At 35.3% G+C, this 18,941-nt stretch overlaps 1 protein-coding gene across 6 annotated transcripts in view; it reads left to right on the plus strand.

Annotated features, from left to right (window-relative positions):
* GRIA4 (glutamate ionotropic receptor AMPA type subunit 4) overlaps positions 1-18,941 on the plus strand; it is a 392,211-nt gene that overhangs the window by 1,049 nt on the left and 372,221 nt on the right. For all 6 annotated transcript variants that reach the window (XM_014588766.2, XM_006150932.3, XM_014588767.2 and 3 more), the window contains exon 3: positions 941-1,099. In XM_014588766.2, coding sequence (XP_014444252.1) covers positions 941-1,099 — 159 coding nt within the window. The remainder of the gene's footprint in view (positions 1-940; positions 1,100-18,941) is intronic.

Genomic DNA, 18,941 nt, shown 5'->3' on the forward strand with positions numbered 1-18,941 from the left:
TTTTGAAATAAGTTGGGGGGGGGGGACCTTTGTGGGATTTTTATTGTGTTTTATACTGCCTTTCATTTTTATTCCTTTCTCCAGAGCAGGTAGGGATGTTGAGTTTGTTTTAAAAAATAATGAAATCACTTCTTGCACAGTTTTCTCGCTATTACAGAAAGACACTGGTTGGGGGAATAAAAGCATTTCCACCCTAACCTCCTGCCTTTTCTTGCTACCAGTTAGCAGATTCCAAAGTTAGATCCATTTCCAGAAACCTTTTCTTGTTTCATTTTGTTTTCCTCTTGAAGCTTTTGCCTTTATTCCTCCACCGCGACTCTATTTGCAGGGACCCCCCTCATCCTTGTCTGTTCTAGTTGTTCTCCCTCCCCTGTCTTTTCATGGGACGCAGCTATTGAATTTCTTCCAGCTAAGCCCAGCCTCAACACTGCATCATTTCTCATAGACCGTACACAAAACGGAGCTAATTAGGCTGTGCCCACGAGCCGCAGGAAAACAAAGTTCATTTCTCTGGTCTCATTTCTCCTTCCCCAGCATATGATCACATCCTTTCATTTGGGTATTTTAATGTCAATCTCTTTACATTCATCTGTCCGCATGCATCTCATGGAGAGATGCTCAGCTGCCTGATGTAGCAGTGTGCTAGGAATCGTGGGGAGGGCAAGAGAAACAAGAGAACACTGAATGGCCTCAGAGGTCATCTTGATCATGACACATTCAGAAGCCCCCCCAAAAAAAAAAAAAAAAAAAAAAGCTGAGCTGTCCTGAAGGCTGAAATACTAAGCATGCACCTTAGGGACAAAGGGCAGACTCCTAAGCTGTGACAAGGGTAGCTCCTTAATTGTATGTGCTTGTGAATGGCAATAGATTTGACAGTGCTTGGACTGGGGTATAACATTTGCAAGAGGAAACATTATGCTTTTTCTGCTGTTTTTAATAGGTGGTCTCTTCATCCGAAACACAGATCAGGAATACACAGCTTTTCGATTAGCGATTTTTCTTCACAACACCAGCCCCAATGCATCGGAAGCTCCTTTTAATTTGGTACCTCATGTGGACAACATTGAGACAGCCAACAGTTTTGCTGTAACAAATGCCTGTAAGTAAAACATAAGTAATGGGTAAATTAGAGGAGAAGTTGAATGAAGCCATGGAGGCCTTTCCTCTTTGTTATTATGATTTTTTTTTTTTTTTACAAAGAAATTCAAGATTCCTACAGTTGCCTAGTTCAGAGCAAATCAGAGTTAAATACAAGCTTTAGTCTTAGGGATATTCAGCTGGTTTCTTTCTTCTCTCCTTTCCTTCTCACCCCTTCTCTCCCTTTCTTCTTTCCTTCATTTCTTCTTTCATTCCTCTTCATTTCTTGTCTGGATAATTCAAGCAAAATAGTCCACTAACATTTCAGTATTTCAGTATTATTGCTGTCGTCGAACAACAGTTTAGTGAAGATTGTACTTGGTGTATTTTGGGGGTTCTGTTCTTTTGTTATTTCTTACTTGCTTTTTTACTTGAATAAGCTTGTATCTTGCTTTTTAGAGAAGATGCATGCTCTTTTACACTGGTATAAGTGATGGAAGATTTGCTAATTTTTTTTTTTTTTACAAAGAAATTCAAGATTCCTACAGTTGCCTAGTTCAGAGCAAATCAGAGTTAAATACAAGCTTTAGTCTTAGGGATATTCAGCTGGTTTCTTTCTTCTCTCCTTTCCTTCTCACCCCTTCTCTCCCTTTCTTCTTTCCTTCATTTCTTCTTTCATTCCTCTTCATTTCTTGTCTGGATAATTCAAGCAAAATAGTCCACTAACATTTCAGTATTTCAGTATTATTGCTGTCGTCGAACAACAGTTTAGTGAAGATTGTACTTGGTGTATTTTGGGGGTTCTGTTCTTTTGTTATTTCTTACTTTTTTACTTGAATAAGCTTGTATCTTGCTTTTTAGAGAAGATGCATGCTCTTTTACACTGGTATAAGTGATGGAAGATTTGCTAATAGTGAGGAGAGGAGTGGTGGCTGTGGAGGATATATATTTGAGTCCGTTGGTTGACGCTGCAGATGATCTGGTGATGTCACTTGAGGCTGCCCTGCTCTTATATTCTGGGTTGTAAATGTCTCATACTATCACGTAATGCATATATCCCGTGGATATAACTCCACGAATCCTTACCTTGGTGCCAAGTCACGTTAGTCTCTGATCCACCTGAATTCACAAAGCAACCTAGCTGGATCAGAATGAAATGGAAGAGGTGATCTCACCTAATGCTGTGAAGAAGCAGTGGCACAGTTCTCGCCCACCAAGATGCTATGTAACTTCATGTAAGAAAAAACACAATTATCTCTGTGTTAATTTAAAACATTGTAAAACATGATCAGTCAATAGCAATAGCATTTACATTGCCTTTTCCTTCTTGAAGGAAGTACCTGTTTCAAATAACTCCTGAGTTTTATATGATAATTTACCAGTGTTTGAAACTTATAGAGTAAGATAATGGCTGTAGATTATATAAGACATATGAGAATACTTTCTATATAAAATTCTGCATGTTTTCACAGCAATAACAAAATGTTAAGTCTGAATTATAGAGCATTTTATTATGTTAAATTGGGTCTATTTTAAAGTCAGAAATCTTTTTAGTGCAAGAAAGTATACTAAACAAAGAAACAAGTAAAATTAAAAATGAAGAGATTTTAATGTTTAAAAGACAGTTATTTTATTACCTTAAATATTTTAATTCATAATTATTTGACATTTTTTCACCTTTCAGCTAAGATGATCACTGTTTCGTAGTTTTTAGTGTTTATTATTTTTTAAAATTTAGTGTCATAAGGAAATTGAAGTATTTGGCAGTTTTGTAAACTGTCACATTATGGTTTTCTATAGGAATGCTATAGTTCCTTTGAGTACTACCTTACTTTTAAAAAGTATATTTCCTGTATCTAGTGATGCGATAAATATGATGGTAAAACAGAAGGAGTTATTTTTAATGTAAAATGCATATAAATTGTAGCTAGGTTTGTAGATAGTCTTTTTTTACTTGAAATTTAGTGCATAGGTCTCGAAATTTGGTAAACAGTTATTTTGGGGGGAGGGGATAAATTATATGTTACTAGTTGTATGTGCCCAGTTTTAAAAGTGATGTCGGTATTTCAAGTAGTTTTAGAGAAAATATTCTTTTCAACATATGAATATTATTTGTTGATTTATGTAGTTTTCTTTATGGTTCCCCCAAAATACTGTCAGTACAAGTTTACTAACTTTAAAAATAATCCGTGATCAAAATACACATAAAGATACTTAGTCAACATCAAATTATTTTTTAAATATCATTATAATGATTGAATTTTGAATTCTTTTTAAATGACAGATAAATTTGTTTTATTTTTATAAATTGACATCTTAAATACCTCAAACTTTCTACTATGACTTCTACTATGACACTATAAAGTGCTAATTTCTCCTCCTCCTATATCATTTGTTCATCTTGTTTGGTATTACTTTAATTGGTATTATTTATGTAATAAAAATATGTATGATATGAAGTTTTACTGGTAAAGTACCTTTAAACATGAGAATTATTAGGAAGCTTCATACAGGATGAAAAAGTAGAAAAAGTACAAAATATAGAGAGTATGCTCTTCTTTAGCATATTAGGATTCAGAAAGTTGAAACAATTAAACTTAGACTTTAATTTTGTTTATTTCGAACCCAGGCATAATACAATGTGATGTAATATTTTCATAATCACATGATTGATTTTGAGAAGATGTTTAAAAATGTTTTAAAAACTGATTATAAATAAGGAAAATATGTTTTCTAGTGAAGAAAAGGAAAATTATTTTGACAAATGAGTATGCTGAGGGTCCTTAGGCAGATCTAAGTGGAAATTGGGGAAAATCAATGCAGTGTGGATCAGGTGATTGATGTATGCTGAATGGATTGATGGAGACACACACAGGCATGATTTTCCAGTCTAATTAAAGGTGAAAACGTAAGCAGCAAGTATAAGGCAACCTTGTCTATCAAACTCCATGCCAGTGGGTACAGAAAGGTAAAAGTAGGTCTTAAAATTTAGTATTCAGGGGAATTAACATGAAATGTATTTCTCAACATGATACAGAATGGGTTTTTACATTTGTCACATTGGATTAAATAGCAAGATATGTGGTTGGTTGGGTTTATTCTAATCATTATTTTCCCACAGTGCCTCCTTGTAAAACCACAAGACTTAGTCTGTTTGAGAAAAAGGGCCATTAAATAAAATATTAAATTATTTTATGAAATGTATACTAGGAAAAGATATTAAAACAATTAAGTGTACTGGTCATTTGGTGGACAGATATAATCTAATGTTGGTTCTTCTGCAAAATTAAATTAGAGTTCTAAGAAAGCTTTCAGCACTCTACTATGTATTCTATGTGTTTACACACTTAAATGTCTAAACCCAATCAACTCAAACATCATTTTTAGTGTAAATCCCAAGTTCAGGCAGGGAGTTTGGTTTTGGGCTCATAATTTTATTTTCAACAGTATTTACATAAGATAAAATTTAAAATATTTTTCCTTTTTAAATATTTACATTCTTAGAAAGTCACTCTTGAATGAAAATTAAACTGAAATTATAAGAAGAAACACAGATAATATAAAATTATGACCTATTTCAGTAACAAAATATGTAAATGTAATAAAAACCAATTGTAGTCAAATCCCAGAATCTAATTAAGGTTATACATTTGTTCACTGTGATCTACCCAAAGTACAGAGGATGACAAAATGAATATTTTTAAAATAACCTCTACAGGGTCAATTTTTCTTTAATTAAAATCTCATACCCCTGTATTTCAGATAGATACCAAATAGCTATCTAGTTAAGTTGGTTATAGCTTTTGCAAAACATTTTATACTACTTAAAAGGAGGCTTTTTTATTTTAATTTTCCAATATTATAAAAGAGATAGATATTTCAGTTTGATAGATGATGTATACTAAATCTGGGCAAGGTAAAATCCAAAATACTAAATGACCGTATCACCACATTTTATAAAAAAGTAGAAATATTTGAGGCATGTCTAGTAGTTTAGTCCAGCTCCATTAGAAATTCTGCAAAAAAAACCAAAACATCTTTTAATAAGGCAGTCCCTCTGGATGTAATCCACAAATATTCAATTCCTAAAATGACCCTTTTAAATTTCAGATGGGCAATAGGAAGTACATAATAAAACATAGCAGTATTCATGTATTGTCACCTTGGTGAAACAATAAAAGAATTTTATAGGCTATTTCCAACTTTTTAAGCTTTGACAGAAAGGACTGTTAGTATTTTTCCTTTTTTCTGTTTAAAGTTGTGTTTATCTTGGCTTACCTTTTCAGTATGTAATCTTTCTATTCAATTGTTTAAAAGACGATAGATTAAGAAGTTGTAACAATCACAAAGAATGGGTATTCTACCCTTGTAATGATGATGAAGTTCTTTTCTAAGTTAAAAATTAACATTGTTTGTGGTTGATTTACTTGTCAAGTCTGAATATCAAAAATGACTGGTACTTGTAAAATATTTTGTTATGTAAAATAGAGCAGTTTGGTTCATTAAAATACATTAAACTTATTATATCCAGTAGGCTCTACATGAATTACCACTTATCTTATAGATTAAAAAAAAAAAAAAGCAAAAAACAAAACTCATCAATTTAAGTGTGCTAAGTAACAAGGTGTTTGGAGGGTTTGATTCAACAGTGTTAAATTTCGTTGTATGTTTTCTCATCCAGTAACATGAAGCCCTTAAAAGGAATTCAAAGAATTTATATTGAGCTAATGTAATTAATCTTAAACATGTTCAAGATAAAATTCAGATGGTTTACTTTCAAAGTAGTTAGTAAAGCTATGTTAGAATGAAATACTATTTGACTTTTGCTTAGTTTTAGGAAAATGTTTGTCATAACTCAATTGTGACTCTCAGGTTTCCTTATTTTCAACTGATAGCAAGATTGTATGCTGATTTTAAATTATTCTTTTTATCATTTTTCCCTCCTTTAATTTTTGCCCTTAGACTAATGACAAAGATATGAGTTACATTCCTATGGTTTTCCCATTTTTTAAATTACGGGATGATACATTTCAGAATTGTTACAGGATTAAGTTTTCCAAAAACCATCAGAAAAACTCTTTTTTTTTTTCCAGTCCAGATTTCTTCCAATTGTTGTTTATTTCCCAAAGTGGAAAAATGTTGGTTCCTGGAATTGTTATGTATACAAATATACACTTGAAAACACACACACACTCACACACATACATGAGGGAATGTCTAAAGTTCACAGAAAAATGAAATTAAAGCCTGAACTTATTTGGGTACGAAAACATTTTGAAATCCATAGATAGTTTCTTCACAGTATGCATTTTCTATGAACATTCTGAGGACCTCATGCATGTATATATACTATATAATATATTTATACATTTATCTTATTCACAGGGTAATATTATTGTACTGGATTTCAAAATGAAGATATTCAATCCAGTATACCTTATTATGATGACACATAGTTTTTAACTACTTTCATATGCATTTTTTTTAACCTCAAGCTTAATCTTTCCATGATGATGGTCTGAGAAGGCAGTCATTATTTTGTAGTTAAACCAGCTTTGCCTGAAAGTAGGTACTTTACTCGTCAAAGATTATATAGTAATTAACTGCAAAGTCAGGGTTTAAACCAAGTCTTCTAAGTACTCTGTTAGTATTTTTACCCAAAGGCGGTTAAGAGTGTGAACAATATAATGTCTATTGAATTGTTGGGAAAGTCATGACACATTTTTCTATGGATTTTCCCAATGACCTAATATATCGAGATTGCTCATATTAAAAAAAAATAGTCATGTATCTTTTCTCTAATTGCAATATTTTGAAGAAAATAGGGTGAGACCAGTCTTGGCGACTTATTCATTAATCATATGACAGTGAGTGATAATGTAAAGGCTGAAGTCATATTATGTAATAAAGCCATCCATTCATTAGATTAGGTAATGAATTTATCCACATAATATTTATCAAGAGCAACTCTAGTCAGGATACTATGCTAGGAACTGAGAATAAAAAGTATTTAGAATAGTAGTTGCTGCTGTCAAGGGTCTGATAAACCCCTGGGAAAGACAGACAAGTTCGTCATTATAGCACAGATTACCGTACAGTACTATAAAGAGCCATGATAGAGAAACTAAGTGCTATGACAGAGATGAACACTGGAAGGATGATTATAGCACACTTTCCATTACCTACTAAAGATGGTGTGGTGTGATCTGTGTGTTAAGGCTTTAGCTATGAGTTAGGTGAAAAAAGGAGGAAAAGAGGGCATTAAAAAAAATCAGTATTCAAGAAGATAACAGTGTGGGGGAGTCAGGTACATTTGGGGCACTGAATATGGCTTAGGCTCACTGAAGCACCGAGTGTGAGAAGGAAAGGTGTCCTAAAGGGTGAAGCTTTGTAGATCTATAAAGGATCGTAACTGTTGCGAGGAGTCTCATTTGACTCAAAAAAGGATGTCCATAAATTTTTTGAGCACAATGACATGATCAGATTTCTATTTTACAAAGAACAGGCTGGCTGCAAGAGAGAGAACAGGTTAGAAGGAGATAAAATGGAAAGAAAAGAACAGTTAGTTGAGCACTGAAGGAATACAACTTAGAATGACGAATGCTTGGTTTGAGGTAGAAGCACCAAAGAGAGGGAAAAAAGCATATAGATCTAAGAATACCAGCCTTCTAATAGAACTTTAGTGATTGATTAGTTGTTTGTGTGGGAAGGTAGGAAAGGAGTATGGTAAGAATAAATGATAGCTTTTCAGATTTATAGCATGGGTAAATATTTAAGATGGTGCTACTATTGACTAAGGGAAAGACAAAGGGGAAGGAGTTGAGTCGGGAAGGTGAGATAAATGTGGATGTACTGTTTTTGAGCTGTTTAAGACATCCAAAGGGAGATATACTGGAGAGTTGAACATGTATGTCTGTGGCTCTTGGGTTTAGACTGAAGTTAAGACAGATGACCAGTGATGGTTCAAGTGATGGAAATGTATCACTTGGAGAAGGCATGAGTAGGGCGAAGCTGCCCAGGACCAAACCCTAGCAAGTACCAACACTTGACCAGGGAGACAAAAAGAATACAAGAAAAGATATGAAAAAAAAAAATGGGTCAGAGAGTTCAGAAGAAAATAAGCCAAGAGTAATTTCATAGGAGCCAAGACATGGGGAGAATTTCAAGTAAATAGTGATCAACCTTGTCAAAGTCTTCAGAGTTTAAGTAATGAATTGCCACGATAATTGTAATCTCTTTAACATAGCTGCTTTCTTCTCCCTTCGTTCTTTAGAGTGTTCTTTTATATTTTGGCCAGAGGAAAGCAAAGTGAAACAAAAGAAAACAAAAAAACCCTTTATTAGCTTTACATAGATTTTGTTAATATATAATTTTTTGCATATATTGGCTCAGAATATTTTTATCTTGTATTTAGCAGTAGAGACAGTCTTCTGTTTTTTTGACCCAGGTAGTTTTGAATTTGCAACCTGACAGAGGATGGGTTACTTCTTACTTTGGAGCCTTAATTTATTCATCTATTAACTCAAGGAAATCACACCTACCACTTTTGAATTTCATGACTATTAGAAAAGAGTTTGGAAAATATCCTGCATATAGTTAGAACTCAAGTTATTACATTTTCCATGTCATGTTAATCATTTATTTCTGAGCCAGTCTAAACAATCTAAGTTATTATATTTTATATTTATATTATGAAAAAGTAATTTATGTTCTGAATATATTTTATTGATATTTCATAGAAATCTTCTTGAGCATTCACTACATAGTTCATTTTAATTTATGTATGTGAGTCTAAAACCATATTTGTCAAAATTATTTCTAAGACCCAAGGGAGGGTCATTTTCTGAGATCTTTGGACTATTCAGAGAGAAGACTGTTTCTTTGATGGATTAAAAGAACTCAGTGAATTCTTCTAACAAAAGTATGTGTGCTTGTGTGCACAGTGTATGTGCATGTGTTTACAGAGAGTCTTAAATTTTTTAATAACTGTTAAATGAGTTTCAGCCCCCCAAAAGACCCCATATCGCAGTCTTAGAAGAACCACCCATAAATTAGATGAGCAAACAGTTCTTCATTTCCTACCCTCATCATTTTCAGTCAGGAATATTTTTATGAAATCTATCTCTACTAGCTTCTTTCCAGACATGGAAAATCATCAGCGTGTCCTAACTGGAAAAATTCTTGGCTTAGTCCTATGTTTCTCACACTGTTGTTTTATGATTTTTTTTTCTCTCTTACTATAAAAAATTATCATACTCTACATCTGTTTCTTCTATTTTTATCTCTTCTTACCTGTTCCCTTTCTGTCACCACTCCTGGAGCACCATGTTCTTGGAGGTCATCAATGACATTCAGATTAGTAAATCCAGCTGCTGTTTCTCAGTCCTGGCCCTCCTCATTTTCTGTCTGTAGTTTGCAGGATTCAACATTGCTGACAACTCCCTGCCCTTCGAAACTCATTTCTCCTCTAATAATAGTAAGAGCTACTATAATGGAGTACTCTGTGCCTGGATTCTGTGTTACCTTGGTTTTTACACAGTTCTGAGAAGTAGGCATTGTTGTCATCATACTGTAAGAGGAGAAACTGAGGATTTATATACCTAAGAAAATTTGCCTGAGAACGCAAAATGTACATGACGTCAGATTATTCACCAATGCGTGATTAACCCGCCATTTATACTAGAGTATCTTGATCAATACAGAATCTGTGAAACAGTCATCCACAAATTACTACCTCACCACTGTGAAGTAGTATTTAGATAAGAGTATTTAGATAAGCTCTTAATTTGCTTATCAAGATGTTTGTCTCAAAGCTACCTGTTTAATAACTTTGTTTTACCCCAGTGTGTATGGTTATTAGCCTTTTCTTTAATTGGGAATTGATTCTTCTATGTGATTTGTAATGCAACACAGAAATTTCAGAATCCTAAGTGATGACACTCCCATTACTTTATATTGCCAAATTCGTGTCATAAATACCACCATGTGTAAAAATGACTAAATGACTCTTTAAACTGTTATGAAAACAGTGTTGGATGCTTCATTAGTTGGCCAGCCTACATATTTTTTTATAGGAACATTATTTGATTTCAGAGTAACTACAGATAGTCAAAATTATTTTCCCAAGTGTTTTACTCTAAGACTTGCTAGCTCTAAGGCATTTTCTTTCAGGTTTTATTTGACATGTTTTCAGATTCCAAATAAATGTGGTGATGACTGTTTTAAAAAACATCACCCTAAGTCAAAATCACTCCAATCTTTATAGCATCTTCGCTTGCTTCTGACTTAATAAAACTGCTGATATTGACAATAAAAAGGTCAATGTTGTATTAGAAATAAAAGGTAAAAAATATTTGAGATTTATACCTTCTTTCAATGTTATTTTTCCAGGTATAGCAAAAATTGCATCATAAGCGATAATCAGAGTTTGCTGAATTTTATTGTTTATATGCTTGTTCCAAAATAAACAATTGATCTTCAGTAACTTTAAATAAATTCAGCCCTGCATTTTATCAAGTTTTATATAAATATAAATATATAAAGAATATATATGTATATTTAGTTTTGTTGTAGGGAAGGTGCACTAGCAGAAAGAGACAGGGAGAGACAGAGAAAGAGAGAAAGAGAAAGTGAGAAATCCCGCCAGTGGAGATGGCCACACTGCAGTCTCTTCTCCTCTAGTCTCGGGATTTGAAGCATGCTGCACACACACTCACTTGGTGTGATTTTCAAGCCTCCAGGTGTAGGTCTAGAACTGCGTAGTTGGCCATGCAGGATCCAGCACCTTAACCTCCACACACAACACCTGCTGGCCCTATTTTATGATTTTACTTAAAAACTAACACAGAAAAATTTCAAATAATTCAGAAATCTTAAAAACTCAGTAGATTCTGTAACTCTACCATTTGGGGATAATCAGAGTAAACAGTTTCCTATAGATCTTTGCAGATATTTTTCTATATATTCCTACAGAAATTAACAGTTCTATAAACACAAGTTTCTAATAGATATGTAGAGATAAAAATGTTTAATAAAAATAAAATCCTTTGTACCTATATTTTATTAATGGTTTATCTCATGTAAACATAAAAAGTATTCCATTTGTATATAAGAACTATCTCATTTTTCTTTTACCTTACATGACACTGTGCTAAATTTCTATGATTAATGTACTCAATCCCCTCTGGTTTAACGTTTGCATTGCTGCCCAGATTTTTGTTTGTTTGTTTGTTTTTGTTTTTAAAGAGATTTTGTTATAGGGCACGTGTCCTCACTGGAGCGATAGAGAGACAGAAAGTGGCAAATCACACCCCCCCCCACCACCACCACCTCCAGGGAATGGCTATGCCACAATACCTTCTTCATTCTCCTCTCTGGGTTTTGGGCACACATGCACACACACCCAGTATGAGTTTTAAGCTGCTGGGTTCAGGACCCTAACTGTGGTCAACTATGTGGGAGTCCAGCAACATAACCATTATGCCATCTGCTGGCCCCTGTTGTAAAATAGTAGTAAAAGCATTTGTGTGTCTGTGTAGGATCAATTCCTGAATGTAAATTACTTTATCATATAATGTAGATTTTTGCTTTTAATAGATGTTACCATATCTTCTCCAAAAAAGTGATTTAAATTTACAATCATTGTGTGAGAACAGTTTTTCTAAAACCTGCCAAAACTAGCTGTTATCAGTCTCTTGACTCTTCACTTGTCCTGTGGGTGAAAATGATATCTAATTGCTGATTTAATTGGCTTTTTTTTTTTATTAGTAGCAAGGCTGAGGAAAATTTTCTGTATTCATAAGACATGTTTACTTCTTTCTCTGTGAACTGACTGTTCTTTTTCTTTGCCAATGTTTTCTTCTTAGTTTTCAGGAGTATTTCATCTTCTACAGAAATTAACCCTTTGCCGTATATGTTGCAAATTATTTTTTAACTTTTCTTTGACTTCCAGCTTCATGTATGATGTCTTTTGTTACACAGACATAAAAAGAAATTTATTTAGTGAAATTGTTCAGTCATTCTTTATGGCTTCTGGGTTTTATATTAAGCTTATGAAAGTATTCTAAATGATAAAAATATGATTCTATATTTTTTCTCATATCTTTATGGTTTTAGTTATTTGTATATTTGTAACAGTAAGACTTCTGGAATTTATTTTTTTATGCATGTGAAGGATCAATTTTGTTTTTTCCTGCATTTTTTATTTGAATTAGCAGTTCTAAGTATTGAATTGCTGTTTGTGCAAAACCAATGCACTTGCTTTTTTTTTTTTAATTTTATTTACTTTAATTTGACTAGTGAGAGAGAAAGAGAGAAAACGAGAAAGCAAGCCACCAAGTCCGGGATTCAAACCGTGGTTGGCCATGTGGGAGTCCAGTGCACTTAACCAACACCCTTTCTTAACTAGATTTGAGTTTCAGCAGAAATCAAATATTTATCTCTTTGGAAGTTCTCCTTTTTGCTGTTCTTCTCCAGCCTACCCTTTTCTGATAGTTCCTCATTGTCGTCCTGCTGGTTTTGATATTTTTATCATCAATTTCTTACCCCTTCTTTTACTTCATAAATCTTACTATTTCTTTCTTTCTTTTGATTATCACTAACTAACTGAGTCCCATCCTTTACGGCCACATTGATGGTACTACTGTAATCATTTTGTAATTAATCTCCTGCTTTTGCTGCTTACCTTTGTCCATCTGCTTCACCTACTAGAGCCAGGGGTGCCATTCTGAATTTATAATCAGAGATGCTCTCTTCCTTACTTAAAACCCTTCGATGGCTTTTTCTTTCTCTTACGGGAAAATTCCAACTCTTTACCATGATCCTGCATGACACGACTTTGGCCTGCCTTTTTCCCTGCTTCACCATGTGGGTGTCCTAGCCGATCTGCCTCACTCTGTGTCCTTGGGCTTGGCATTGCCTTTTATTGGCCTGCTCCAACCTGTTACTTAGTCGACTAGTTTTCTGAACCTTTGAGACTCAGGTCAGATGTCACCAGCTCAGAAAACCTCTCTGACTAACCTCTCTCACTCCATAACTTCAATTACTCACTATTGTATTAATAACCTAAGGATCATCTTTGGTTTTATCATAATCTTTCATTATTGTTTACTTATTTATCATTTATTTTTTCCCCACAAGAATAATAACTTTCAGAACAAAAGGCTGTGTCTGACTCATTAAACAATAGGTCATCACAGCCTCTCACAATGCCAGGTACAAAGTAGGAATCAGTAAATATTCTGGAATAAATAAATGGCAAATATGCCATGAGTTTTTTGCTCACTTGCTTTTGGGGCATCCTTACAATGTCTAATATTTTTCATGTGTTATCCTAGAGAAAATCAAGCAGAGGTTATGAGGACAGAGGTAGCAGATCCACAACGAAGGTTTTACGTTTTCTTTATCTTAAGCTTTTGTTTTCTTACTTGTTTCTACTAGATTGGATTTATGTGATGAGTTAAGTAAGGAGGAAAGTTGAGTCCTGGAAGGCAGAAGTGAAACTATGAATACAGATTGATGGACATAGTGTCCGCAAAAAAGCACTTTGATAAACTTAAATCGGGAAGAAGAGAACTTCTAGGAGCTTGTAACATTTGGTGTCTGCTGACAAAAGAACTTGAAAATGCTGATACAAACTATTTATAAAGTAGGAGAAAACCCATTTGGGAGGCCCATGTGAGCTAAGAAGCTCACTCAGGAGAATCCCATCTGTTCAGATATTGGCCGCTTTCTCAGCATTCCTTTCTTTTCTCTCTCTTTCTTTCTTTGAAGTTTATTTATTCCATGAATGAGAAAGAGAGAGAAAGAGACAGACAGACAGATGGAGATATGGCACCCTGCAAGGTATCAGTGTACCGGTCCACCTTCGGCCTCAGCAAGCCTGGGTCATGGGCACACACCAGATGTACTCAGGGAGGTTTCCAGATGCCAACTGGTAACCCTCCCACGCAGGTCAGCTTCCCAGAGCTTCACGTTTTAATGCTGTGCCACCATCGGACCCCTCAGCAGTACGTAAAGTTCGTAGAAGTAGAAGACTTTGGAAAGGACAATTGGGGATAAATGTATGTTAATTCTATCACTTCTTGATCATCTATATTATATATGTGCATTCTATAGTAAATTTCACAGAGTTTTAGTTTCTATAACCCTTTGATATTCCCTCTTTTGAAAGAGCTTTTCCTTAACTACCTACTTAATTTTTAATGATGTAACAGTCTTACTTAGATAAGCTTGAAAGGGATTCCATCTCTTCTCTGCTCCAAAGATTTAGAATCAAAAGAAAGAGATGCTTCTCTTGAAAAATTGGCATGTTTCCATCTTTCTTAATGGAAAAGTTGTAAGTCAAAATGTTTCTCTTTTGGTTCTGACAACCATGAAACTCAATTCTGTATTTTGCTATTCAATAACAACATTACTATCCATTTTTCACATTTTTCTTTTTGTCTTCTTCATTTTCCTAAAAAATAATATAAGTACTGCATGTTAAGCATTTGGACTTTATAAGACTATGTTCATCATTTTTAGAAAGTAGAAAGAGGGACCAGCAGTTAGCGTAATGGCTATTACCAGGACTCGAACAGCTGAACTGCCATGTAGTTGACCGCGGTTTGAGTCCTGGACCTGGCGGCTTAAACTCACACCAGGCGCGTGTGCATGCATGCCCAAGATCCCAAGAGGAGAGTGGAGGAAAAGGGATTGCAGCATGGCCATCCCTCTGGGGGGTGATTTCTCACTTTCTGTCTCTCTGCCTCTCTCTGTCTTTCTGGCGAGCACACGTGCCCTATAGCAAAAATCTCTCCAAAAAAAAAAAAAAGAGAGAAGAAAGTAGAAACAGAGGTATTCTGGTTATAAATTAAAAAGTCTAGGTGGTATCCAATTCAACACTGATGTTGATTAGATTCAGCTTGAATATTCAAATTTCCATTTGGGAGGCCAACAGGTGGCATAGTGGTTAAGGTGCTGGACTCCCAGCTGGCTGACTGTAGTTGAGTCCAGGATCTGGTGGCTTGAGAATTATGCCTGACATGTGTGCGAGTGTGCCTAAAATCCCAGGAGAATGTAAAAAAGACTGCAGGGTAGCCTAAGGCATGATTCCTCACTTGCCCTCTCACTGTCTCTCTCTCCTGTGTGCACACCTGCTTATTTGGGTTTGATTAGTCTGTTCACATCACTCTGTTAATACATGTTAAGTTTGTAGTCAATAAAACTCACACTCTGCTGTTTTTCCCTCATGAATTGCTACAAATTACCCCATAGAACATAAAAAAAATTACAATGAAAGTTTTTATATGTCTATTCTCATATTTCAGCTTGTTTGGAAACATCAATATTATTCTCAATCTTCAGTCAGTTGGCTATAAACTTGCAAAATTCTATGTGACTTGGGACCAGCAGATGGCATAAAGGTTAAATCGCTGGACTTCCACATAGTCAACAGCAGTTCTAGTCCCAGACCCAGTGGCTTAAAACTCGCAATGGGCACATATGCATGCATGCCCAAGTTCCTGAGAGGAGAATGGAGGAGAAGGGATTTTGGTGTGTCCATGCCCCCTGCAGGATAATTTCTCACTTTCTGTCTCTCTGTCTCTCCAGTGAGTGCACATGCCCTATTGGAAAAAATCTCTCTAAAAACTAAGAAAGAAAAAAAAAATCCCCCATGACTCTTTATGATTACCCTTATTACTGGTTGAAATTTAGAATAAGCTGGGATATATTGGGTCATTGGAAAAGTCATGATGCATTTTTGCTTAGAAAAATATGTCGTGACTTTTTTCTTTCTTTTTTCTAAAGAAAGAGTTTTGCAGGGCCGGCAGGTGGCATGGTGGTTAAGGACACTGGACTCCCTCATGGTCGACCACAGTTCAAGTCCCAGATCTGGCAGCTGGCTTCTCACTTTCCCTTCCTCTCTCTCTCTGGTCAAATTAAAAAATAATAATAACAAATGAAATTAAATAAATAAACCTTTCAAAGAGAGAGAGAGAGAGATTTGCTATAGGGCGTGTGTACTCTCTAGAACGACAGAGACAAAAAGTGAGAAATCACCCCACACACACCCCAGGGGAGATGGCCATGGTGCAATCTCTTCTTTTCCAGTCTCCTCTCAGGATTTTAGGCATGCACGCACACAGGCCTGGAATGATTTTTAAGCTACCAGTCCACAACTCGAACCATGGTTGACTATGTGGGAATCCAGCGATGTAACCATTATGCCATCTGCTGGTCCCTTGTCATGACTTTTCTGACAACCTTCTAGAATAGATACTAGATGATACCAGGACATGGATCAATACATTTTTAGGTATGTGTTAAATGTGCATTTCCCTAAAAATAATTAATTTTGATCAAATTTCTCTGTCTTGACCATAAAAAAATTACCATCTCACTGCTGCATTTGTACTATTTACACTCCGAAACAAACAAAAAAATAGGAAATATATTGAATAAAGAGTAACACACACACACAGACACAGACTGAAAGAATGGACAAGAGATACACAACAGATAATTCACATTGGAATAATTAATTTTAGTAAACAAATTGTAAAACATATTTTACCTTAATAATCAGAGAAAAGCAAGTTGAAATTAGATATATGCTTTTACATGATAAATTAGCTGATTTTGGCAGGAAAAAGAATTTTAAGTTACTCAGGATGGTTGATACATTTGAAATTAATACAAAACCTTTGAAAATAAACTCATTATAATTTATCAAAAAAGATTAAATGTGTGACTCATCTCAGGATTGACTACTGCATAGCAATACTTAGTGGGGGGATGGTTAAATGAATTCAAATCCAGCTGGATTGTTCAAGGAAGAATTTTCTTACTAGTGCCAATCATTCTGAATTCAAGAATTTCTTCTATGTAGGGGCTTACTTTGTGGCCTGGTAGTTAAAGGAGCCTGATCATACATGGGTGGTTGTATGGTTTGAGACCCTTACTCAGTGGCTTGAAAATATGCCAGATATGGGACCAGCAGGTGGTGTAATGGTTATGTTGTTGGACTTCCATGTAGTTGACCATGGTTCGAGTCCTGGACCTGGCAGCTTAAAACACTCTGGGTACGTGTGCATGCATGCCCAAAATCCCAAGAGGAGAAAGGAAGAGAAGGGAATGCATTGTGGCCATCCCTCTGGGGAGTGATTTCTCGCTTTCTGTCTCTCTGGCAAGAGCACATGCCCTATACCAAAAAAAAGAAAAGAAAAGAAAAGATGTCAGATACATGTGTGTGTGCCCCAAATCCCAACAGGATGGAAATAGGGGAGAAAAGGAACTACCGCGTGACCACATCCCTGTAGTGGAATGCTTTCCTTTGCTCCTTCCCTCTTTGTCACTCTGTGTGTCTCTGGTCAGTGCATGCATCTTCTAGCAATTTCTTTTAAAAAAGAATTTTTTTTATGTATATAGAGACTCTATATATTTTTTATTTATTTATATAATTTTATATAAACATGCTTTTTGTTTTGTTTTGTTATAGAAGTACCAGAGTTATGGTAGGAAAAAAATGCTTAATAATGATGTATGGAGTCAGTAGAGCTGTTAGGTAGTTTTCTAAAGCATCAGTTGTTCAGAGGAGCATAGGTTTTCTACACAATTCCTGGCCAAAGCCCAGGATTTGATAGTAGGTGCATTACTTGTCCTGAAGGTAGTGTACGTCAGGATATTTGGAAATTCCAGTTGATGACTGATACGGGAAATTACTGTCATTTACTTTGTCCTAATCTGTCCTCTTTCCCCTTCCTCTCACCTCATCCTCCCAAGTGCATAAAATGTTGGGACAAGATGTAGAAATTATGTGACAGTTCGCTTGTGTCTTGAAAGATGCATGAGATTTTGTTATGCTATGGAGAGAGATGAAAATATTACAGGCAGACAAAACAGCATCACAGAAAACATGTAAAAGTGCATGGATGATCTGGGGGACAGTAATGCACCCAGACAATGTAGGAGGGTTGACAGGTGGTGACCAGAGGATGGACAGGAGGATGGGGACAGCACTGCAGAGGCAGGGAGGGGGCTTGCAAACTGCCCCCTAGACCTGGATAAGGATTCTGTATTCTAGGACAGAAGACAGCAAGAATGATTTGAAGCAGTCAATATCATAATTGTATTTGTGTTTTAGAAAGACAGCCCACAGCATTATTCACCACTCTTGTATACTGCAAAACACTGTTCCTTTTCCATACCAAATGCACTAGAAAATCATTTCCTAGGCTAGAAATGCTATTTTGTTACTTCAATTGTTGTTTGTAGAACCCATTATTGTATGTAATTCTCCTCACTATTTCCAGCAAGAACCATTATTTCTAGCAACAAATACTTAGTGTATCACCTGAACCACGTATCTGCAGAACTGCAAACTAGATCTTGAATGACAATAAGCAGGTCAGGAAAGAGCTGGCATGGATTCAAGGAAAAAGAAACTATTTAGCATCATTTACAGTAGGTGCAAAGACAATTAAATCTCCTTACTAGTGAGTCTAGATGCTGATAGAACACTGCACATTCCATCCTGGTTAAATGTCAAACCGTCCTCCCCTTTTAAAGTTATTGTTCTTGATAGAAGTTAATTACTTAATTTTATTGGCACAAGTAAGAATCTGCTCTTCAATTGTGACTTGCCACTCAATCATATACCATAGAGTAGTAAGAATATGCTTTAATAAATGGCTTAAACAATCTTAAAATAGCCATTAGTACAGACACGGTCATGTCTGCATGGTACACACAGACACATGCACACAGAACCCACCAAAGGAGAACATACAGTAAGATCGTAACGTAGACCATTAGCAAGATATGATTATTCCTCCCCTTAAAAATAATGAATTATATGGTCCAGCCACGTAGTTTGGTGGTTA

The sequence above is a fragment of the Tupaia chinensis genome, unplaced genomic scaffold, assembly GCF_000334495.1.
Source record: "Tupaia chinensis unplaced genomic scaffold, TupChi_1.0 Scaffold000311_2, whole genome shotgun sequence".
Taxonomy (NCBI): Eukaryota; Metazoa; Chordata; class Mammalia; order Scandentia; family Tupaiidae; genus Tupaia; species Tupaia belangeri.